This window comes from Eleutherodactylus coqui, chromosome 6 (genome assembly GCF_035609145.1).
Source record: "Eleutherodactylus coqui strain aEleCoq1 chromosome 6, aEleCoq1.hap1, whole genome shotgun sequence".
NCBI lineage: Eukaryota > Metazoa > Chordata > Amphibia > Anura > Eleutherodactylidae > Eleutherodactylus > Eleutherodactylus coqui.
In genome coordinates this window covers 224,878,160-224,903,840 of record NC_089842.1, presented here as the reverse complement: position 1 = coordinate 224,903,840, position 25,681 = coordinate 224,878,160, and the positions used below count along the sequence as shown (strand labels likewise).

Sequence of the window (25,681 nt, the reverse complement as noted above, 5' to 3'; positions counted from 1 at the left end):
TTGCCCTTAGCGAGTATGCTCGCTCATCTCTATTAAAGGGGTTGTCCCGCGCCGAAACGTTTTTTTTTTTTTTTAACCCACCCCCCCCCCCCCCCCGTTCGGCGCGAGACAACCCCGATGCAGGGGTTAAAAAAACAAACCGCACAGCGCTTACCTGAATCCCGGCGGTCCGGCGTCTTCATACTCACCTGCTGAAGATGGCCGCCGGGGTCTGCTCCCTCCGTGGACCGCAGCTCTTCTGTGCGGTCCATTGCCGATTCCAGCCTCCTGATTGGCTGGAATCGGCACGTGACGGGGCGGAGCTACACGGAGCCGGCATTCTGCACGAGCGGCCCCATTGAAGACAGAAGAAGACCCGGACTGCGCAAGCGCGGCTAATTTGGCCATCGGAGGCCGAAAATTAGTCGGCACCATGGAGACGAGGACGCCAGCAACGGAGCAGGTAAGTGAAAAACTTTTTATAACTTCTGTATGCTCATAATTAATGCACAATGTACATTACAAAGTGCATTATTATGGCCATACAGAAGTGTATAGACCCACTTGCTGCCGCGGGACAACCCCTTTAAGGACCCATTCTATGTACAGTATGTCCCTTCACCAGAAAAGAGTTGGGAGAAGATTCTTATATCTGCATAAGTATATTTTCTGCAGTGCCTATAGGTTTGTGACACTATAAGGAAGTACTGCAGTCATCTATTCTGCTGGAAATAAGAAAAAAAAGACTATTTTGAGCTCAAACCACATATTCTACGGAAGTAAATGATGTTTTCTTGCTGTGCTGCGATCCTGCTTCTTACTCTTCTAAAATGTAAGTAATTTCATACTTTTTTGGGGGGCAAATACTTAAAGTGTTTCTCCAGAACGCTATTAACCAGATTAGTAAAGAATGGACTGTACTATCATACGGTGGTGGACAGCTGGACTGAGGAAGTCCTAGCTTCTAAGTTTCCCGGATTACTGACACTGACCTGCCGTCCTGCAGTGATGTGTTCCATGCCTGGCAGAGGGGATAAATTGTCTTTTTCTTTTAAATCAGATCATTTTTATTGAAGTTATATTTTTGAATACAAATACCCTTTACTTTCTACACTTCTATACCTGCATAAGTATAATATACATGGAACATATCATTACCCCACCCGATCAATACAATTAATCATAACTATATTTTTGCAAATCATAATCTTCCACATTCCTCCTCCCCTAAAAAATTATATGTATCAGGCCATCTTCTTAAAATTTTTTCAAATTTATGCCCCTTTTACATGGGCCAAGAATCTTGTGTCACCAGCTTGTCCGCGCTCGGGTAGCATGTTTAGACTGCACAATTGTCATGCACTAGTTCAGTATTTCACATTCCTATGTGAATCATTGAATAATCTGTGCTTCAATGGCACAATAAGTGCTGGTTTTGAGGTCGGCTGAAGCTGAACGATGAGCGAGAACCTCATGATTCTTATTCATAGTTTGTTGCGTTTACACTGAACGATTATCATTCAGTCTCGCTTTTTTGAATGATTGATTTCCTGAACAATACTAGTAAAACGCAGCATAAATCAAACAGCCTCTTTTTTTATATATCCTCCTTTCCAAGGATTTAACCTCTCTTATCTTTGAGACAAAATCTCCTACTGTGGTGGTGGTGGTGGTGGTGGTGGGGGCAGGTTGCATCCCATAGGCAGTAATAAGCTTCTGCGCCTGATACAATGCTCTCTGTGATTACTCAGAATAGTATGCTCATCAAGAAAATGCATGTCGCATCTGAAGGAACTGGAAAAAAATAGATCTTTGAGGGAGCTTGGGAGGTAAAAAGTCTACGTAGACCCTGGTAGACATTTTTATCCCCTGTAGTAAAGCACAGGCGTTACATTAGATTTTTACCCTTAGTACCGGGTTTGGGGTAGATACATTCACATGAAGTGGTTTCTTTAGTAGTTCTGTGCACAGCTACTGATTAGCAGATCTGTTTCACAGAGAGGGCACCAAAAGGGACCCAAAGGTAAGTTATAGTAAGTGACAGTATATCCTTTTCACATCAATAACTTCTATTCATTCAAAGCCCACTATGAATATAAAAATAAAATAAGTCTTGGTATAGCGCCAACTTATTCTGCAGCGCTTTCAGGTAATTATTATTTATTAATTACCCCCCACCAAGCTGGGTTCTCATTTTACTGACCTCAGAAGGATGAGTTAACCTTGAGCCGGCTACCTGAACCATGCAGGGATTGAACTTGCAACCTTCAGGTCATAGGTGAGAGCTTACACTGTGTGCCACACGAATGAATAACCAGACCTTCAGCTGAGGGAGGTCTACTAACCCCCATTTTATACCATGTTTCTGTTCTCAGGTGTCTTCTGTTACCCACCATGTGGAAAGGAGAAGAATGTTTCTGCTGTTGAGGGAGAGAATGTGATCCTACAGGTGGATGAGGAAGACTTTAACGAAATCTCCTGGGTTATAGGTGGCGCTCATATTGCAACTACTAAACCGAATAACACTATCGAGATTAAAAGTCATAATTACAAATCAAAGCTCTACACAGATAAAAACGGTTCATTAGGAATCGCAAAAGTAATCATGGAGCACAGCGGGACGTTCATAGCAAGTATTTTTAAGAATGAAGATCCCTGTAGCCAAAGCTATCATCTCACCGTATATAGTAAGTTATAACTGACCTAATATGTCTGATAACTACTAGAGATGAGCGAGCATACTCGCTAAGGACAATTGCTCGATCGAGCATTGTCCTTAGCGAGTATGTCCCCGCTCAGAAGAAAAGGTTCGGCTGCCGGCGCAGGTAACAGGTGAGTTGCGGCAGTCAGCAGGGGAGAGCGGGGGGAGAGATGGAGAGAGAGATCTCCCCTCCGTTCCTCCCCGCTCTCCCCCGCAGCTCCCTGCCCGCCGCCTGCAGCCGACTCTTTGCTCCCGAGTGGGCAGGTACTCGCTAAGGGCAATGCTCAATCGAGTAATTGCCCTTAGTGAGTATGCTCGCTCATCTCTAATAACTACCTATATATACAGACAAATATATGTACCTGGATATCCTATTTATATAATTACTAGCTAATATACCCAACTTCGCCTAAGTTAATTTGGTACTGGTGTTTATCTGGTGTTCACACGGAAAATCTTTAGAGATACCGGGAAAAAAATTGTTCACCATTTTGCATGGTTCCTTGCTTTACCCAGGAAACACTACATGGAGGCAACCATGCGACGTTTCCTTTATATAAAATGACATCCGGAAGTGAGAGAATTAGATTACGTACATAAAATTCGGACGCTAACTCTTTTACGCTTAGAATTAAATAATTGAGTTGGGACCCATTAACTTTTCCAATTTATGACATAATCAATGCCTGTGCCAAATTTCAAGTTTCTATGACACAGGGAAGTGAGAGAATTAGATTTTGTACGTAAAATTTGGACGCTAATTGTTTTGCGCTTAGAATTGAATAATCGAGTTGGGACCCATTAGCTTTTCCTATTTATGATATAATCAATGCCCGCGCCAAATTTCGAGTTTCTATGACACCGGGAAGTGAGAGAATTAGATTCCGTACGTAAAATTTGGACACTAATTCTTTTGCGCTTAGAATTGAATAATCGCGTTGGGACCCATTAGCTTTTCCTATTTATGACATAATCAATGCCCGCGCCAAATTTCACGTTTCTATGACACGGGAAAGTGAGTGAATTACATTCCGCACGTAAAATTTGGACGCTAATTCTTTTGCTCTTAGAATTGAATAATCGAGTTGGGACCCATTATCTTTTCCTATTTATGACATAATCATTGCTCGTGGCACATTTCAACTTTCTACTACACCAAGTAGTGAGAGAATTAGATTCCGTATGTAAAATTTGGATGCTAGTCCTTTTGCGCTAGAATTGAATAATCGAGTTAGGACCCATTAACTTTTCCTATTTATGACATAATCAATGCTCGTGCAAAATTTCAAATTTCTATGACATTGGGAAGTTGGAGAATTAGATTCCGTACGTAAAATTTGGACGCTAGTTCTTTTGCGCTAGAATTGAATAATCAAGTCAGGACCCATTAACTTTTCCTATTTATGACATAATCAATGCTCGTGCCAAATTTTAAGTTTCTGTGACATTGGGAAGTGAGAGATTTAGATTCTGTACGTAAAATGTCGACGCTAATTCTTTTGCGCTAGAATTAAATAATCGAGTTGGGACTTCTTTACTTTTCCTATTTTGTACATAATCTATGCTCTTACCAAATTTCATGTTTCTACCACATTGGGAAGTTGGAGAATTAGTGGCGAGTCAGTCAGTGAATCAGTGAGTGAGTCAGTGAGGGCTTTCGTCTTTATATATATAGATGTATCTACAGATTCTTTAAATTATACATCTCGATGTATATAGTGATATGGAGCATGGTGGTATAAGCTGGGCATGCCATATTTTACAAGCCCCTTCATCATCCAATGTTTAATGATTTTGATACTACATACAGTAGTTGGAGATTTCTGAAAAGAGTTTTTGAAGTACACAAACCTGTTAGTGTTTTCACTATGATTTCCTTTATTTTAGGTAATTTTTCAGACCATGACTTGCAGATCCTCCATAACATCACATATAATGAGAGGTGCTTTATAACATGTGTAGTCAATAAAGCAGATGTGACAAGCACTTGGAGCAGTGTAGATATGGTTTATGAAGAAAAGACCTCAACCCTCCACCTTAATGATAAAACAATGAACATCTCTTGGATGTGCACTGCTGCAAACAAACTCATCAACATCTCCAAAATCATAGAGCCGCGGACTTTGTGTTATGATGGTAGTTACTTTAAATTGTTTCCCTCTCATTATTTATTCTTCGGGGGCCGGATATCTCACTCTGAATATTCTATTGTAACTATAGATGATGTGGATTGATGTACCACAGACCACATGCAACTTCTATCTCTACATCTCTCGCCTCCTGAAAAATACCGAGTCATTTTGTGCTAGCGATCAGTGGGGGTCACAGTGCTTTTCTTCCCACTGTGCAGTCATGGCCAAAAGTTTTAAGACTTACGCAATTTTGGCTTTCAAAGTTTTCTGCTTCAGTATTTTCAGCTCTTTTAGTGAGATGGTTCTATGGTTACTGAAGTACAATTATAAGCATTTCTTATGTTTTTATACTATTATTGACAAATATATCAAGTTTGGGCAAAGACTCAATATTGACTAAACCTATTCTTGTCTATTCAGTACTCAGAGTTTATTACAATTTCTGCATTATTTTTTGTCCACCTGCTTTTTGAGGATTGACCACAGGTTCTCACTAGGATTGAGATCTAGGGAGTTTTATGGCCATGGACCCAAAATGTCAATTTTTTTTTGTTCACCAAGCCACTTAGTTATTACTTTTGCTTTGTGACATAGTGATTAGAGATGAGCGAACCTACTCGGCCACGCCCCTTTTTTGCCCGAGTGCCGCAATTTTCGAGTACTTCCGTACTCGGGCGAAAAGATTCGGGGGGCACCGTGGGTGAGTGGGGGGTTGCAGCGGGGAGTGGGGGGGGGAGAGAGAGGGCTCCCCCCTGTTCCCCGCTGCTACCCCCCGCTCCGCCACGCCTCCCCATGCGCCCCCCGAATCTTTTCACCCGAGTACGGAAGTACTCGAAAATCGCAGTGCTCGATCGAGTAATTACTCGAAATGAGTAGGTTCACTCATCTCTAATAGTGATCCATCATACTGGACAAAGCATTGCTCATCACCAAATTGCTCTTGGATGGTTAAGAGAAGTTGTTCTCGGGGGATGTTTAGATACCATTCTTTATTCTTTATGGCAGTGTTCTTGGGCTGTGAGTCCATTCCATTGCATTAAAAGCCTCCCCACACATGAATAACCTTAGAATGCTTTACAGTTGGTATGGCACAGGTCTGATGACAGTGCTCACCTTGTCTTCTCAGGACAATCATTCTGCAAGATGTTCCAAACAGTGTGAAGGGGCTTAATCAGAGAAAATACCTTTCCCCCAGCACTCTGCAGTCCCATCCCTATACTTCCTGCAGAATGTCAGTCTGTCCTTGATGTTTTTCTTGGAGAGAAGTGGCTTCATTGTTGCCCTTCTTGACACCAGGCTGTTCTCCAAAAGTTTTTGTCTTGTCTTGGTCTGATGAACTAATGCCTACCTACTGCCATTCCTGAGCAAGCTCTGCACTGGTGTTGTACTGATCCCATACCTGAATCCTCTTTAGGAGGCATCCTGGAACTTGCTGGACTTTCTTGGCTGCTCTGAAGCCTTTTTTCACAGCAGTTGAATTTCTCATCTTGAAGATTTTGATGATCCGATAAATGGTTTATTTAGGGGCGATCTTGAAAGCAGTAATATCCTTGCCTGCAAAGCCATTTTGATACAAAGCAATGATGAGTGCACACTAGGGATGAGCGAGTATACTCGCTAAGGCACTACTCGCTCGAGTAATGTGCCTTAGCCGAGTATCTCCCTGCTCGTCCCGAAAGATTCGGGTGCCGCCGCGGGGCGGGGAGCTGCGGGGGAGAGCAGGGAGGAACGGAGGGGAGATCTCTCTCTCCCTCTCTCCCGCCCGCTCTGCCCCGCTCCCCGCCGCAACTCACCTGTCAGCTGCGGCGGCACCTGAATCTTTCGGGACGAGCAGGGAGATACTCGGCTAAGGCACATTACTCGAGCGAGTAGTGCCTTAGCGAGTATACTCGCTCATCCCTAGTGCACACATTTCTTTGTAGGTAACCATTGTTAACAGAAGAAGACAATGATTTCAAGCACCATGCCCCTTTTAACCCCTTCAGTGGCGGGTTTCTTACCACCCTGTCCTACCCACCAGGGCAGGTTTTTTAAATGGGCCAATCATTTAATTTCAACAAATTTTCCAGTCGCGATCCAAGAGCCGTAAATTTTCATTTTTCCATTGACACGGCCATAGGAGGGCTTGTTTTTTGTGTGACAAGTTGTGTTTTTTAATAGCCCCATTTTTGGGTATATATAATGTATTGCATAACTTTTGTAAAAAAAAAAATTGTAGGGAGATTCAAGAAAAAAAAGATTCTGCCATTTTTTGTGATAACATTATTCTCTGAGTCAACACAATTCCGGCGATACCAAGTTTATACAGTTTTTTTATGTTTTGCTATTTTTGTACATTTTAAACCTTTTTTTTCCTTTTGACTTTGTGTCGCCATATTCTAAGAGCCGCATTAATTTTATTTTTCCACTGCCAGAGCTCTACAAGGCCTTGTCTTTTGCAAGATGAACTCAAGTCTTCATTTATCTAATGAAGGAGAATTGAGGTTGGGTATTGTCTTGAGTTGCATCATTTCTTACACTCTTGTCACATCCTGAGCTACATCCATAATTTTGAATATGTAGAAAAATATATTACCATAACTATGTAATGCAGTTCTGGATGTGACTGGAGTATATGAAAGAAGTAGACTAATACCATAAAATATTAACAAAAGTAGGGGTATAATTAGGGTAGCTATCATTAATGTTCTTGCCATAAGATGGTTGCATTCTATTTAGGGGCATCTATTCAGGCCCTATAAAAGGTTAACCTAAGTGGCTTTATTATAAAACCTCATAAATGTAAGTTGCTGGGGAGTTGGGCTGACCGGGCGTTTCATTTTGTAACTAGTTGATTAAAAGGGGTTGCCTTGGCTTGTTTCACCTGATGACTTATCCTCAGGATGTTCTGTAACAGCAGCAGGAAGTGCCGCGCAGTGCTCCCATTAATTTACATGGCGCTCACACTTCCTTCTGTCCAGTGTAGCGGATGGGACGATCAGCTGGTGGGTGGGTGTCCTGACTCCTGTCCATCAACTGCTGATGACTTGTCCAGAGGATTGATCATCAGTTGAAATGAGCCCACACAACCCCTTTAAACTAAGAGGAAATAGTCTTCTCAATTAGCATTTAATTATTAACCTGTTTGAGGGACACTTTAAAAAAGTTTTGCTCATCAATAAGCATGCTTATTAGAACTTTTTATTTTTTGGACAGAAAAGGACAAAACAGTGATGATTGTGATAATCGTATGTGTTTTCCTGATAATAATGGGGACTGTCTGTGCTTACTGCCTGAGGAAGAAAATAAAGCAGATGATGCTGCACTGCTCCACATGGTGAGTGTTTTAATGTAAACATATTTTCTATTGTTAAAGGGGTGTGGCCCACAGGATAGGAGATAAATGTGTGATAGGAATACACTCATGGTGAAAACAAAATCAAGCCTTTAGAAGGAGTTGTAGGAATGGAAGAAACTTTCTCTGTGTGATTGTAACGTTGATATAAGTAAGTGATTACAATATCAGAGCAAAAAGATCATTTAATGTGGAGAAATAACCCTTCGAAGGCTCTAGTACCCTGTTGAACCGCCTCTAGCTTGTATTAAAGATGTGATACGGGCTGGCATGGAGTCTCTAGTACCCTGTTGTACTGCCTCTAGCATGGATACAAGATGTGATACGGGCAGCCATGGAGGCTTTAGTACCCTGTTGGGCTGCCTCTAGGTTGGATACAGGACAACATACAGGTGGGCATGAAGGCATACACATGGTATGCTGTGGCATATCGCTCCATACTTGCTGTAACTGAGCCTCTAGATTTTGAAAACTCTTGAAAAGGCTGTCGAAGTTGGCATCCCAGATGGTCCCATACATGTTTTACTGGTGATAAAAATCTGGTGACCGGTCAGGCCATAGAAGAGTGACAATGTTGTGGAGGCATTCCTTTAAGACTTTGCTGTGTGCGGCTGAGCATTATCATGCTAGTGAATGCCTCTTGGAAGCTCATCCATAAGAGGCAACACATGTGGATGGCAAGATTGCTGCACTCACCTCTAGGTCTCCAGAAATGAACATGGTGATCATTCGTGTACAAACTAAACTTGGATTCATTGCTGAAGACAACATGGTTCCACTCCTTAGCAGCTCACTTTTATTCTTCATGACACCACTGCAAACTGAGGCGATGGTGGATGGGTGTCAAAGGCAGTACATGTAATGGGCACCGCGTGACCAAATGTCCTTCAGCTAAGTGCCTGGAAATGGTTCCGACAGACACAGGGGACTGTAATGATGGTGCTACCTGTCTCTGGATGGTGGACAACAAAACAGTTGGAGCTGCTTGTGCTTGTCAGACGATCAGGTGATCCTCTCTACTGGTGGTCTGTGGAGGGTGTTCTGAGCCCGCTCTCCTTGTATGCATGCCTTCATGCATTCACTGGTCGCAATACTGCCTAACAGTTTGGTCAGAGCAGCCCAGGTGGCAATTCGTTGATACGAACATCTAGCTGATATTCTAATTATACACCACCTCTCAGACTCTGGTAACGTGGTAAAATTTCTTCTCCGCATTGTAGAGGCGTCCAGTCAATCAACAAGCTCTACGCAAATAGAAAAGAGGTCCACTACACACAAGGAGCCTCTGAGAGTCATTTTATAGGCCAAGGTTTGAACTAATTTTAGTGCTTCAATTGGGAAGACCTTCATCTAATTATGTGACAACTCTAATTATTTGCACATTGTTGTGCCCGTGCAGGCCATGTGAATAATGACCTACACAAACACTACCAAAAAGTGGGCAGGCCAGTGCTCCTTATGTTTCACTTCTTGGTGACCATTTTTACCTATTCATGAACTTCAGGTATGACCACAATGATGGGATGTTCCAGCAGGATAATAGACAATACTGTCGAGACCAAGTTGGCCAGAATTGGTTGGAGGAGCATTCTGGAGAGTTCCCATGAATGGTACGGCCGGCACGTTCACTCAACAGGAGCTTAATTGAGCATTTATGGGATGTGGTGGAGAGTTCTATTCACACCCAAGATCCTGCACCTACAATTACCACAGAGCTGTGGGTGGATATCCAGATGGCTCAACATCCTTTCAGAAGTCTTCCATTTACTAGTGGAATCAATGCCACGTTAAACTGCTGCACTTTCCCAGGCTTAAATACAGTGGGAGGAAATTGCAATCACACAGATTGCGAGAAATGAACAAATGAGGAGGCAAATGATGATATGTAGGCTACATTGGTTGCAAACCTATAAATTTACTGGTTCAATTTCAGGGTTTGCATAGAGCCAAAAATATAGAGTACTCGAATACTCTGAGGTGTCCCTTAGTCTGGTGGTAGAGACAAGTGGCAATCCCTTGGCGTTGTCTGTATATCTCGTTCACGCAGCACCTTCTGGTCGCTGCTTCAAGGTCTGTGGTTACCAGAAATATACTTTGCTTTGCACGTTCACATTTGGCGCACTCTTCCTCTCCTCGGCAGATTGATCGTTTTCATTTTTCCTGGCTCCATATTTCACACGACGTCACTCCATTCTCTCTCTATATGCAGAATTTTATCTCTCATTCTGGGTCCACCTGTTTTTCAGCAACAACACCCATCCACTTCTGTCTCTACAATGTCACTCACCACCAGCACTGAAAACAAAAGGCGGTGAAATGAAAGGGACAGTACACTTTTCATCTTCATTCCACTAGTTGGCAATACTATACACTCAGAACAATATTACTAACTCCCCAAGCAGATTATTATGGACTACAAACTGGCCCCATATCTGGAAATCCTACCAGATCGGAGAGAGCACCAGATGCTGAGCCGATACAGACTGAGCGCCCAAAGTCTGACCATTGAATTAGGACAGCACAGGAAGAACTTCAAGCCCAGGAAGAGAAGACTGTGCAAACAGCACCAACAGAAGGCCATAAAGGATAAGGCTAATTTCCTGCTGCAATGCCCCAGATACTGAGTGGTAAGGAACGCTCACTTCAGGAGACTCTCTGATCTCCACCTGGACTGCAGCTCCATGGAGGCGGGAGATAAGCTCAACATCCTGCTGAGGAAGAGGAAGACACAGCAACCATGGCAGCACAATATGTTACTGCCTGTCATAGACTGAGAGCAGCATGATATACCATACAAGTGTATATACCCTACATGATATGCCATGGACTTCTATAAACCCTAATCTGGATGTACCCCTAATGCCCAAATCCTTAACCCCAAGCCCTTCCTATCCCTCAATCACTATTTTTTTTACTTGCTTTGGCAATGCTAATGTTTATTTGGATTGAATTAAATTAGATTGAATTGAATTCAATTGATATGTGATGCAAATAGATAGACAGACAAAAATATGGAAACACCATACAAAGTACATGCCTTAAATTACATGGGATTAGAAATCATATTTCAATTAGACACGTAGAGACCGATTTTGAGTGGAGGTAATATGATACAGATGCTGATGGACAGAAGTGAACATCTGGGGTCAAAAGGCCAGCTCAGTGGTAATGATTAAAAATCCTGTGCATTTTGTACCGTTTTTCCATATTTTGTCCACCCCTGTAGATAAATTGATAGATATCAGATAAATAGCAAGTACTTGGATGAATAAAGTTTTTGGTATATAAAAGAGAAAATGTCTGGCATGTTGGTAGGAGGTTAATAGAAGTAACAACCCCCTTCTTTCCACCCCCCAGAGCAATAGACTCATACTGTATATTACTTCTCTGATTAAAAGAAATAACTTCTGTTTTCCAGTATCACCAAAAATAAACCAAACAATGCATTATTTACTGACGTTTCCCAGAACGACAATCCTTATTATGAAATTCAGTTAAAAGGAAACTCTCCGGCTATGACAGTACGTACAATAAAGCTGTGGCATTAAAAATGTCTTTATGTGCTTAAATAATGGAAATGACCCCTGTGGGTGACTGGTGAAGTTAAAGAATGTCACTACCCTGTTTCCCTGAAAATAAGACATACCCTGAAAATAAGACATAGCATGATTTTCCAGAATTTTTGAGGATGCAAAATGATTTTTCAGGCTTTTTGAGGATGCTTGAAATATAAGCCCTACTCCAAAATTAAGCCCTGCTAACAGTTAATTAAAAAAAGTCAATTTAAATAGTGTCCAGGCAGCTATACATGTAAAAAAGTTAAACCTTTTTGAACAAAAATTAATATAAGACACTGTCTTATTTTCGGGGAAACACGGTAGTACATCTGTTGCATGTAGTAGTAAATATGAAATCGGGATGGAGCGGCCAAGCTTAGTGATGCAGCTATTTCTGTATACTTAAAGGGGTTATTCCCAATATTCTCAAAGTCCTGTCTAAACTGTGGTGGTTTGGGTCTTACCAACGATTTTGAGAATGGGGTCCTTCTCTCCTCTCTGCACTCTTCACAATGAGGAGGAGATAGAATTGAGCAGCATTCAAATATGCATAGTGTCACTCCATTCATCTTCAATAGGAGTGCCAGAGATAGCCAAGTGCTTGTATTCAGTTATTTCCATTAGCCCCCCATTGAAATGACTGGAGTCAGGCTGCATATGCTCAACTGTGGCTGCATTCTATCTCCTCCCCACTGCTGAGGGTGCAACGAGCCCACAGTGAGGATGAGGAAAGGTGGACATGATAGATTCATTCACAGGATTAGGCTTTTATCACCTCTACTGTGGATAGATGACAAAAGTCTGTTTCGGAAAAACCCCTTTAAAAGGATCATCCGGGATAAAGAAAACATGGCTGCTTCCTTCCAGAAACTATGCCACACCTGTTCCTCCTATGCAGTTAATGCAACTGTGCTGCAATACCATGCTCAATCTATGGACAGGTGTAGCGCTGTTTCAGAAAGGAAGCAGCCATTTTTTCTAATCCTTGACAATCCCTTTAAGTGGAGAGTGACCTTATATGTGTGGGCAACTGACAGCCGGCCTCCCTCTGCAACAGCGAGGATCGATAAAAACAACGCCCCCCCCCCCCCCCCTTTAACACCCTACATGCCATCATGAATGTACATTGCATCAAGGTTCAAAAATCCCTACAGGGGACCCCTAAAAAAGTGGAAGCAAATCCTTATTTTGTTCATTTTGCCTCCCAAATAATGCAATAAAAGTAATCAAAAAAGGTGTATGTACCCCAAAATGACACAGGAAAAACTACAGCTTGTCATGCAAAAAACAAGCCATCACAGAGCCCGGTCTATGTAAAAAGACAATAAGTTATGGGAATTTGAATTTCCAAAAAAAGGTTTTATTGTGCAAGTGGAAAAACCTAAAAAGAAAAAAAAAGTATCATTGTAATCATTCCAACCCACTGAAAGAAAAAATGTATCACGTCAGTTATGCTGCATGACTAAGAGCTCTTTCACACGGTTGTTGGTGTTTTTACGTTTGCCGGCGCTGTAAAAACGTGTGAACGGGCGCCAGCTCTTGGCAAGTAAAGGAGGTGTGATAGGGTGGCAGCTAGTGTGCTAAGCTCCTGCCTTCTCTCCGCCCCTTTTCGGCTGCCAGCAATAGGAGGGGGCGGGACAAGGTGGGAGCTTAGCAACTAGCTCCCGCCCCATCCCACCAACTTCCATTGCAAACAGCCGGCAAGGGGTGATGAGAAGGAGGGAAGGGGGTGGGAGTTGAGCAAACACGCTGCTAAACTCCCTCCCACCTTCTTTATCCCATAGGAGTCTATGCAACTGCCGATGTACTCCGGCCACAAAGATAGTTCTAACTTTCTTACCTGGTGTAAAAGTGCCCAACGCTACATTGGCTGGCAAGGCGCTTTTATGCAGCTGGAATATGCCCATCCAAACTGATGCATTTGACTCCAATGCATGAGATGGTAGCGTGTATCGGCCGGACATGAAAATGGCGGCCAATATATGCTTGTATGAATTAAGCCTAATGCTGTAGAAATAAGAACAATGGTAAAATTGATGTGTTTTAGCTCCCTGACTTCTGAAATAATTAATAAAAGTTTTACAATGCATTTAAATGTACCTAAAAATGGTAACAATAAAAACTACAGTTCACCACACGAAAAAAAGCCATCGTATGGCCAATGGAAATATAATTCTAAGTGGGTCAAAGTGGTGAGAAAAACAACAATTTAACCATTTTTTTGTTTTACGGCTTTCATGGTGCAGTAAAAGTGGCGTGTTGTCTATAGGGCTTATTCACAGGAGCGTATATTAGCTGCCGTTTTCACAGCGGGACGATATACGCTGCCATCTGAGTTGTTTTCCCCCTTCCCTCCTCCTCACCGTCTCTCTGCCTCTCTCCTCCCCTCTAAATGTTTGCAATGGTGAGGGGAAAAACCTTCCCTGCCCCTTGTCCGCACCCAGCAATGGGAGGAGGAAGGACAGGGGCGGATCTTAGCTCCACCCTATCCCACCCCCTCCCATTGCAAACAGCCGGGGAGGAAGAGAGAGACAGAGAGTCGGTGAGGGGAGTGAAAGGGGAAGAAAGCTCAAATGGTAGGGTATATTGGCCAGCTGTGAAAACAGCGGCCAATATATGCTCCTGTAAATAAGCCCTTATTCTGTGGACCAGTACGAGTACAGCAATTCAAAGATGTATTTTTTTTTTAAATTTAGTAAAACTTTAAATAATAAAATAGCTTCTTTAAAAATAAATATTTTTTATTACCAACTTTTGACCCCCATAACTTTTTTAATTTTCCATCCATAAGACTGTATGAGGGCTTGGGCTTTGCATGCCAATCTGTAGTTCAAATTGTAACATTTTGGGGAACATACGACTTTTTGATTTTTATTCGATTCTTTCTTGGAGATGACATGGCTTTAAAAGCACAATTCTGCTATTATGTTTTTCCCCCCTGACACAGGTAATCATGCAGAATTAATAACTTGATATTTTTAAAAAATTGGGCATTTATGGGTGCACAATACCAATTTTTAGATATGATAATTAGGCAAACTTTTTTTTTTACCTTTTTAATTTTTTTTCATAATTACAGTTTTTAAAAATGTTCTCTCTATTTAGCCGCTTTTTGTTAGTCCCCATAGAGGACTTGAATTTGCGATCGTTTGATTGTTATATAGTATAATGCAATACTGTAGTATTGCATTATACTATTTTTTTCTAATTAAATCACTTTTTATTGAAAATTTTCATTTAACATTGCATCTGTAGGGTTTTAAAACATTTTGATATACAGAAAAATTAATTCCAGACTTCGAACTAGAATACTATATGTCAATTTAATATGAAGGATAAGGAAAAAGAAGAAAGAAAGAGAAATAAGGGAGTAAGAAGAAAGGTATACACAAAAGGGAGAAGTGGGGAAGGAGGTGGGGGGGGGGGGGGTATCCAAGAAAGAGCGACTTTCCATCAATTTGGTGACTTCATTAGAGGTAGTTATAAGAAAACCCCCCAAAAAAATCAGGCTTGGCCCTTCTATCCCGAAACGCTATAAAGCACAAGCATCAACAGGTGTAAGTAGCCAAATTTTCAGTTAATTTTTTTCCTCTCTAGTGGCGCCTGATATGTATTGCTTCCAGGGTGTCCATATTTTGAGAAAAGAGGGGTGTGATGAATTTGACCAGCTGAGAAGTTCTTCAAACATATATATTTGCACTGGCATACACATGCCAAAGACACATCTGCAATAGGCAAATGATCATGGCAGCCCAGGGGACTTTTTAGAAGTCCCCAGGCTGCCCTGAGACCCGAGCGGCACTACTACGATCTTATCATGATGGCCTGTTTTTGACATATAAGTCCAGATCATTACATTTAAATGTTGCTGTCAGAACTGACAGTAGCATTAAAGGGTTAAGAGCTGCGATTAGAGTTCTTGCTGATCAAGGCTGTTGTTGTCAGGTTTGTTCTGTGCATGAAGTGCCTTCGGCTACTGAACCTGCTCCATACACAGCACATGCAGTGGAGGGTTATATATGTGCTAAGTGCATGAGGTATGTGCAGTTAGGATATATAGCTGCATGTGTGTCACAAAAGGGTTAATTATTAAGGGCTAATTTACACAAGCGAATATCGGCCAGCCGATATACACTTCTTCCTAAGCAGTTCCCCCCTTACTTGCTCTCTGCCTCTCTCCTTCACACCGACGTTTGCAATGGGAGGGGGTGGGACAGGGCAGAGTTAGGCTCCGCTCTGTCCCATCCACTCCCATTGTTGGCTATGGTAAAGAGGCGGGGAGGGAGTGAGCAAGGGGCGGGAGCTTAGCGCCACCCCAGTCCCACTTACTCCCGTTGCAAACTGCTTGGAGGGTAGGAGAGAGGCAGAGAGACGGTAAGTGGGAGGGGAGGGGAGGGGGAAGCTGCTCAGATGAAAGTATATATTGGCCGGCCGTGAAAATGCCGGCCGATATACGCTCGTGTAAATGAGCCCCAAGGAGCAGCAATAAGACATGCGCTTCCTTGTTTTCATCTGCAAAATCAGTGCCTTGTTAAGACTCACTCCTGATTACAGAAAACTTTATCTTTTATGTATCAGACTGTGAACATTAGCTAGGAAGGAATAATCTCAATTACATAATGTATGACTTGACCCAAATGAACTTTGGGGACTATATGGTTCAGCAGTGACATTATGGTGTTGACTAATTGCCTATTATTTGATCTTTGTAGGTCAGCCGTAAGATGAAGTCTATAGAAAAGCAGGAGATAAACACCATATATTCCACATTAACCAGCCAACCTACGGTATTATATACAATTTGTCCTTCTTAGTCTTGCCAATCTCATTACCTTCTCCCTTTCAGCTTTAAAGGGGTTGTCCCGCGCCGAAACGTTTTTTTTTTTTTTTCAACCCCTCCCCCGTTCGGCGTGAGACAACCCCGATGCAGGGACGTACAGAAAGCTTACCGGAGCGCTTACCTTAATCCCCGCGCTCCGGTGACTTCTCTACTTACCTGTGAAGATGGCCGCCGGAATCCTCTTCCTCCGTGGACCGCAGCTCTTCTGTGCGGTCCATTGCCGATTCCAGCCTCCTGATTGGCTGGAATTGGCACGTGACGGGGCGGAGCTACACGGAGCCTGCATTCTGCACGAGCGGCTCCATAGAAGAGAGCAGAAGACCAGGACTGCGCAAGCGCGGCTAATTTGGCCATCGGAGGGCGAAAATTAGTCGGCACCATGGAGACGAGGACGCCAGCAACGGAGCAGGTAAGTATAAAACTTTTGATAACTTCTGTATGGCTCATAATTAATGCACAATGTATATTACAAAGTGCATTAATATGGCCATACAGAAGTGTATAGACCCACTTGCTGCCGCAGGACAACCCCTTTAATTTTGACTAAACAAGTCTGAAAAGAGACTCCTTAGTTTGAAACAAACGTCACCTTTAACTCTCCAGCTATCAGAGCGAGCAGAGAGTCATAGTTTCATAGCAACTAAAGAGCCACAAGTAGGAGACAATAATTGTTTTACAGTGTAAATAGCGATATAGCATTAATGTTCTTTCTTCTGTCCAAATATGGAAGTCCTGATGATATGGCAACACAAGTATCATGACGGACACCAGACTTACAACTTACAGACTGAGGCCTCTTTCACACGAGCATATATCGGCTGACGTTTTCATGGCCGACCGATATACTCTGCGATCTGATGTATTGGATTCCATATCCCCGCAGCATGAGTGCCCAGCCGGGCCAATGTAGCGCCGAGCACTTTCTGCAACTATCTTTTGGGCCGGAATACGTCAGTCGCTGCATGGGCTCCTATGAGAGCCAATGACAGTGGCTGGAAAAGGGATGTGGGAGGGACTGCTAAACTCCCTCCCTCTTCTCTCTTCCTCTCTCCTCCCATCTGGCTGTTTGCAATGGGAGGGGTGGGACATTCAAATTGGGTATCTTTATCAACTGTTTAATAATCACACTTAAGGGCTCTTTCATACGGCCATAAGCGTTTTTACGGGCGCCGTAAAAACGCGTGAACGGGCACACAAATCTAATTTTAGATTTGTGCACCCATTCACGCGGTTTTACGGTGCCCGTAAAAATGCCTACAGTCATGTAAAAGAGCCCTTAAAGGGGTTTTGTCATTTAAAAAATCTATACTTACCAATTCCTTCCCTGTCAGTTTCCTTAGCACATCTTCTCCTAGCTGGGCTTTCGCAGTGTCCTGGGTCACCTCACCGCATGCTAGGCCCAGTTTGTTATGATGGCTGCATTCCTCAAATTCCTTCCGGCTGGGTAAGTGAATGTCACATCCCTGTGCTGTAGCGTTCACAGCCTAGAAAGGAATTGCAATCTATGTCAGAGACAGCTTGCATAAGCAATCTCTGAAGAAGATAGGCAGACCCCCTGCTGGCCTGTGAGCTGTGACATAACATACATTGGTTGGCAGGGAGAAGACTGCCAACCAAATGCACATAACCTCACAGGAAGGAGAAAAATCAGGCAGCTGAAGGGGAAGTGACCTCTTCACCCCCCCCCTCCCCTAAGTATGATAATTAAACAGTTGCTAAAGTTACCTAATTTGAATGTTCCCACTGCAAAGTCCTAGTGGTAGCTAATTAGCACTAATAACTCCTGCTGTATGTGCTTAGCAATTAGCTGTACCCATGTAATCTAAAGTACATAGGGCGCACAACAAACATACTCCAAATAAGAGCGAATCAACATAGATCCAATATACAAAGAGGTTTTATGAAGCATAACAAGGAAGCTTCAGGAATGTGGATAACTCCATTAGAAAATATCACATCCAAGAAATTCTCAAGACTCAATTCCAAAGAGGTGTTTTGGATTTACAAACTCAATACTTTAAAACCAGGAGTGCTCAATGAGGTTTCGGAGAAGTTTTGAATCTAAATATCCTGTAAAGGAAATACCCTAATATGCTATAACTCAATGGTTTCAAATATTATACACATATATAGTGTTTTAATGATGATACACTGTCCTATACCCTCATTCTTCTATATCCTTTCCATTTGTAAGTTCCATCATTTATTTATAACCACTTTAAACATATAAATATTTCAACAAAAATTGTTTAATTTCAACTTAATAATTGCCAAAAAATCAATTTCCAGTTACTATCAATAATCCATACATTATTAAATTCAAACACTGAATATTTATTTATTTCTATATTTGACCTCCCCCCCCGGTGGAATGCTTTTCCACTTCATCCGTTATGCAGGTTTAATTACCCCTTGGCTCTGCCCTGCTCACCACATGCATACCTATTAATACATATTATGTCTCTTAACTTCCTCCGGGTGGAACGCACCACCATTGACTGTGGGCCATATAATGACGTCACTTCCGGTGACTTGGGCTCCGGCCCGGCCGATCATGTGACCACGCAGCAGACTGGCGTCCAGGTGCCATCTTAGTGCTCTCACATAAAAGAGACTGCTCTAAACAAGATCACTCATCAGGGTAAGTGCCACTTATATTCACTTGTGGCCTCTCTTGCAAACTGCTGGCTGACGCCGCCCTCACACAGGGCGTTTTGTACAGCGTTTAGTGCTGCCTTTTCAGCCCAGCGCTAAACGCTGTACAACACTCCCATTCATTTCAATGGGGCTGCTCACACAGGGCTGATAACGCAGCGCCTCCCAACGCTGCGCTTTGACAGCGATGCATGTTCTATTTTGGGGCGTTTTCAGCCCTGCATCACCCATTGAAATGAATGGGCAGCGGTTTCAGCACTGCTGAAAACGCGGCAACACTTGGTGCCGCGTTTTTGGCAGCGTTAACCGCTCGCCGATTTTCGGGGTGAGGGCTTGCAATAGAAGCCCTACCCCGAAAATCAGTCCCAGCTAGGCTAGAGGAAAAAAAGAAAGTAATATTCACCTAGCCGCTGCGGTCCGGGTCGCGGCCGCTGGTCTCTGTCGCTCATCTGGTCTTCTCCAACACTCCCAAGTCTATTGCCGTAGGCCAGGTTTGAGAACCCCGCCTCCAGCAATAGAGTGCTGTGATTGGTTGTCGGCGCGCTCAATGCCCAATCACAGCCCTTCATTGACTGTCTCAGCCAATCAGCGCCGGCAAGCTGTGTGAGGGAGGCCTAAATGTACATCCTTATCAGAGAGGTATGCACAGTTTCTTCCCCATAGGTACTATCTATATATTTAATGAAGTTGTTTATTCTACCTTGTGGCAATCTCTAAAGAAAATAGCATTATAGACCCCTCTAGCACACATCTGCTGCTCATATCTTTGTTATTATCCAGCATGTATTTACAGTGACCATTGTGTTCTTATAGTAATATATATCTTTTAGTATAATTCTATTTAGAGAATGGTACAAATACTTTTATCTTTTCATCTGGACTCTCATATATATAGATTTTACTATGTACATTTTATATTGTCATCTAATGAATCGTTATTATGTTTCTGTTTATTTTCATGCCATATATGTTTCCTTATTCTTATGTTATCTTATCTATAACTCTGTATATCACATGCTATATTTTATATCTATGTCTAGATCATTGTGCTTGAGAAAGGAGCCTTTTGAGCTCCCAAATTCGTTGCACTTTCCTGTTTTATACAATAAACATCCTTATATGTCAGTACCTTGGGTTGTCCCCCTTCACCTTAGGAGACAGCTAACTACAAGTCATTTGCACAAGGTTTCCTAATGATCACCCTGAGCGCAGGATTTTTTTCTTTTTTATTCATCCTATACCTTCCCTGGGGGTTTCCAGCCACCCAGCCACTCATCCTTTGCATGCTCTCTCTTTGATGTCCCCCTAGTGGGACAGGGTTGCCTCTATACATCAATTTCACTGTTTGACATAGCTCTATCTTCACGTGCCATATAGCGCTATTCATCTGTGCGACCCCCTAGAGGCGCTGTCCACATTTTTCTTGCTCTGTTGCATCGTAATTTTACATACGTCTGGGCTTAACCCTTTGCAATCCAATTTTGGATTCAGGATTTCCTAGGGGGCTTTCTCCTTCTGCCATTATACAATGGCACCATCTGCTGGCTAGAGCCAGTACTGCGGTATGGGACATGCTGAAGAGGCCCCCGACAACAGAGTGGCCAGTAATCTACAATAAGAATACCCTGCCGGATGTCTTCCGACATCGGAGCTGTACAGCCTTCAATCAGAATGTCTTTAGACGTCAGACAGTGGATTGGAAAGGGTTAAGGTCTTATTCAGATGACCGTATATCGGCTGGGTGTTCACGCCCGGCCGATATACGGTGTCCCTCTCTGCAGGGGGATGAGGCTGGAAGAGCCAGGAGCAATGCCCTGAGCTCCCACCTCCTCTCCGCCCCTCGGCACTATTTGCAATGAGAGGGGGTGGGGCTAAGTTCTGGAACTTAGCCCCGCCCATACCATTGCAAATAGTACCAAGGGGCAGAGATGGGTTGGAGAGGAGGCGGAGAGGGGGTGGGAGCTCAGTGCACTGCCCTCTCTCTCCACGCCTCCCCCCACTACCCCCCAAATCTGCTCGGACGAGTATGCAGTTATTCGAGAAGAGCGATGCTCGCTCGAGTAACTGCCTTAACCGAGAGTGCTCGCTCATCTCTAATAAGTAACAATTCATGATAGCGTTTTACTACACTCAGTCCAAATCAACAAGTCAAGTGTCTGCAAGCTTGTGCGCAACAGGCGGAAGTATACACCTAAGTAAATGTTCCTGCAAGGAGTTGGCTTAGCTCTGGAAATATCCTTATATTTTCAGGATGTGTATGAGCCAGCGAGTTTACTTAAGTAAAACTGAATAAAGAATGGTGTCTAGCAGGTCTGCATAGTCCATATTGATGTGCAACATATGTTTTTTTTACCAATGTCCAGACTCACTTACAAGGGTCTAGGTGTCCACTGAATCATACTGTGATGATGAACTTTCAACATACTTTGGTTGCTCTCAATCCATGGACCTGTGGGATAGCTTTGGCTTGCTTTGTCCACTACTCCTTGTAGCAAACTCTGTACCAGATTATCCATCTGGCACTCTATGTAGTGAGAAACTTTTTAAATCTGCAGCATGGCTTCCTCCAGACTATCACTCCCAGTAATGCCTCCTGGGGTCAACAACAGATAAGCAGCAACACCTAATGGTGCATTTAGACACAAAGATGATCGCTCAAAAAATGGCTTTTTACATAAAACTACTTCTTGGTACTAATGCCTATTAGTACCAATTAGTAACGTGTCAGCTGTCAGAAGCTGTAGTCATGGAACAGACCACCCGCTATTCTCTGAATACATTCCCTTTGCTCTGCCATGGGGCTGACAGCTGAGACAATGTAATCAGCTGTAATCAGCGCTCCCTGGGCAGAACACAGCAGGCAATCATTCTTATCAACTGATCTGCTGAACGATTGATTTCATGCCAAACTGTTCGGTGGAAAAGCGAAAGATGGACACTTTTACACCCAACGATTATTGCTCAAAAGAATGCCAACGAGCAAATTTTGAGCGATAATCATTGTGTCTAAATGGGCCCCTCTTCACACTCTGCAGGCTAGCTGTGCCATCTACAGTGTCCTCTGCACAGCAACCCACACTCTGCACTGCTGGTTCTCTGCTGTTGGGGCTCTGCAAGCTGCTTTCTCTGCACACAGCTCCTGTTCTCACTCCAAAGTTGCACTCTCTCACTTCCTGTGATGCAGCAATAATTTGCTCAGTCTGAAGATTAGCCAATCACACTCATTCCTTCAGGGCATGATCAGTTAGCCTAAATTCTAATACATTGCTACAGCAAGCCTTTACCTCCTTAGGGGAGCTACTCTCAATGTCATAATGACATCATTAGGTTTGTTCCTTCACTGTAGTCATTGCATAGTTCACAGTAGCAAACTATTATTTCTTCATGGCCAATATCGCTATCTCTCTTGTTTTTGTAGTACAGCCAAGCATCTAACCAACGTAGCTGTCCAAAGAAAGCCAGATCCCACCTCAGATTAGCACCCTTGAACAGTTTGGGCAGAGTTAAATTGTCACATTTGGCCGGCTGCGGACGGTCGGGTCGGATCCCGCTGCGAGAATTCTTGCAGCGGGATCCGACCCGTGCCCCTGCAGTGACCAGTGCGGCTCACCTGCTCCCGCGTCTCCTCCGCTCTTCTATGTAGCGGCTGCTGCCCAGCCGGCGCATGCCGGCGCGTCACTTGTGATGTTTCTATGCGGGCCTCTTCGAGACCCGCACAGAAATAGAACATGCCGTGATTTGCTTTCCACACGTGTTTTCAAGCAGACAAATCGCGGCTATGTGTATAGGATTGTATTATGTAATGCAATCCTATGGCAGCGGGAATGGGCAGAAATTCTGCGGGAAATCCCGCCGCGGAATTTCCGCCCATCTGCAGGAGGCCTAACTGTATATGCCTGTGAATTCATGACTATATAGATGAAAGAAAATAACATAAGTATGTGGAGCATGACACATAATGCTGGCGTAGGAAGATGTGTGCCGGATCACTAAGGAAAGATTCCTCTAAAACTTCCTCTATTTTGGACCCAAAGAAGGAAACCACTCTGGTTTCCAAAATGTGTTGAATGATTATATACAGGGATTTCAAATCATACTGGTTGGGTTGTGTGTTTAAGTTTTCTTAAGAAAAAAGGACTTCCCCTTTAAAACGGCTCTGTGTTCTGCAATAGAGTTTCCACACTATGATATATTATCTGTGATTAATCTTTGTCTTGCAGGGTCTGGTCAAGCAACAAGCGCTCTTAGTTCCAGTCTAATACAATGGAGGATGTTAAACCCTGATCTCCCTGTACGATATTGAAGTTGTGTTTGTGCTCAAAGAATCAACTGTCAAACCATTGGAGATCCTCTACAGTAATAGACGAGCAAGATTTAAAGAGAACCTGTCTAGGAAGCTCATGCCTCAGTAGAACAAAATTTGCTCTCGTTCCCACTAAATAGTCCGTGATAGAAAGCATGCTGGCTTACAGCAGATGGAGGGGGATTGGCATTGAAATGCTTCAGCTGCTTGCCATGGCACTGTCATACCTCTAGCTACCACTGGGGGAGCTCACTGCAGAAAGGCAAATGCATTCAGCTTCCCTAGGGGCGCCTGCATGTAGCAAACAATTATATTGTTTACCAACTCGGGAAAATTGTACTCCTGTCTAGGTAATTTACTAATCAGTACAGAATTTAGGACCATATGATTTATGTATGACTTCTGACCAACTAACTTACAGTTATTAAAGGGGTTGTCCCGCGAAAGCAAGTGGGGTTAAGCACTACTGTATGGCCATATTAATGCACTTTGTAATATACATCGTGCATTAAATATTGGCCATACAGAAGTTATACACTTACCCCCTCCGGTGTTGGCGTCCCCGTCTCCATGGCGCCGACCGAAGCCTTCTTCTGCCTGGATTAGGCGTGCTTGCGCAGTCTGCCCTCTTCTGTCCGGCTCCGGCGTGCTCGTGCCGCAGAGGTCTTCTGTGCGGCGCGAGTACGCCGGAGCAGCCCCTTCAGCGGGACAGAAGAAGCACACTGCGCAAGCGCGTTCAATCCAGGCAGAAGAAGGCTTCGGTCGGCGCCATGGAGACGGGGACGCCAACACCGGAGGGGGTAAGTGTATAACATGTTAAATATGAACTAATGGTTTACTACATTTGTGCATCAGAGTTTCAGGGTAGAAAACTTGAACTTGGGTTGAAGTCTTTTTATATGATGAGATGAAAAGGAGAAACAAAAAAGATTCTGCACATTTAACAAGATCTGGCAAAGTGTGCAATTAACTTGCCATAGGCACCAAAACCATTACTAATTTTGTACCCTAATTCTGTTCATATTACATTGTATACATTGTAATGGGGCCCTGCTTCCCATTTTTGTAACTATTGTTGTATAATGATGAATAGAATTTTTTTTCCGCAAATTAAACCAGAGGTGTGACGCTAATAAAGTCAATTTTTATTACTATGACCTCACAATCTTCTGTTTACCTATAGCAGATTTCAGTGGGCTGTCTTATCAGTGATATACCAGTGGTATCCAACCTTTTATGGTCTCTGGGTCACATTGGAAGAAGGGTTGCCTTGGGCCACACATTAAAGTCACCCTCCGGGGCTCTAGAAACAAAAATGGACACATCAGCTTCTCTGATTATGTTATGCACACTGTGCATTAGTGGACATCATTAGTATAAGATACTCCTCCTGCCCGTTGCCTTGCCTCCTCCAAATTCAGCATGTGTGCCCCTTCCTCTCTCAGCCTGGTTTCAGTTGCATAATGTTTTAAGTGAGTCTATGATTTTGTCTCTCCCTAGTCAAGAAATGGGGAATTCCAGTACAAAAAGAAAGTGGTCCAAGCCAGTTGAATAGAGACTGGATACAATGACCCGCATCCAATGCCCAAAGAATGTCGCCAGCATACCGCTAAATCTACTAAATAAGGGCAAATAAATATGCACATACAAAAGGTCATCACAACAACTAAGAAGGTTCCATCCTAATGAAGGCTGAACTCTTTTCACCCCAGACCTAGACCCTCCGAAATCGGGTTCATAGATACCTACATGATCATGAAGGTCCATTTACTTTATTAACATTCAAGTTAAGATCCCCAAGTTCAAGTTTTAATGGGACAGTTGTCACGATATGTTTTTCCTTAACACCCTTAAAGTACCAAGTGATGATACACACCTGTACTATCCACTCTGAGAAGACATGTAGCTTGCTGGCAAACCTGATTAAAGTAACGACCCTTCTATCATCAGATCAAGTAACGCCATGAATATAAACCTCATCTCAATCAATGCAAGAGTACTCAACTTGCCCTTCAAAATTTCAGCCCTCTGGAAAGAGGCACTCATGTCACTAGCGGGCATTCTTTGTTTGCAGGAAACCCACTTTGTACAAAATGGAGGCCCTGGGTTATCCCATCCTAAATTTCCCAGAATAATTATGGATAATGCACTAAAAATGAAGGGGAGTGTTCTGGTGGCGA

The 25,681-nt window shown here is 43.1% G+C and overlaps 1 protein-coding gene across 2 annotated transcripts; it reads left to right on the top strand.

The window, feature by feature from the left end:
• The first annotated feature begins 720 nt into the window (after nucleotides 1–720).
• Nucleotides 721–24,045, top strand: LOC136633334 (SLAM family member 5-like). Of its 2 annotated transcripts, XM_066608993.1 has the most exons (7): nucleotides 721–811; nucleotides 2,355–2,666; nucleotides 4,568–4,816; nucleotides 8,008–8,128; nucleotides 11,565–11,667; nucleotides 16,416–16,490; nucleotides 23,419–24,045. In XM_066608993.1, the coding sequence occupies exons 1-7, from the start codon at nucleotides 763–765 to the stop codon at nucleotides 23,455–23,457; spliced, it is 948 nt and encodes a 315-aa protein (XP_066465090.1). In that variant the 5' UTR covers nucleotides 721–762; the 3' UTR covers nucleotides 23,458–24,045. The 2 variants fall into 2 exon arrangements, with proteins under 2 accessions (XP_066465090.1, XP_066465091.1); XM_066608994.1 differs by lacking the exon at nucleotides 4,568–4,816 and having other exon boundaries at nucleotides 23,419–24,044.
• The last annotated feature ends 1,636 nt before the right edge of the window (nucleotides 24,046–25,681 follow it).

What these genes read in the sequence shown, in the direction of transcription:
- LOC136633334 (XM_066608993.1), top strand. Translation starts at nt 763, where the DNA reads ATGATGTTTTCTTGCTGTGCTGCGATCCTGCTTCTTACTCTTCTAAAA. An exon ending in CTATCATCTCACCGTATATA is followed by an intron (nt 2,667 to 4,567) that starts GTAAGTTATAAC and finishes CCTTTATTTTAG; the next exon opens with GTAATTTTTCAGACCATGAC. An exon ending in ATGCTGCACTGCTCCACATG is followed by an intron (nt 8,129 to 11,564) that starts GTGAGTGTTTTA and finishes TCTGTTTTCCAG; the next exon opens with TATCACCAAAAATAAACCAA.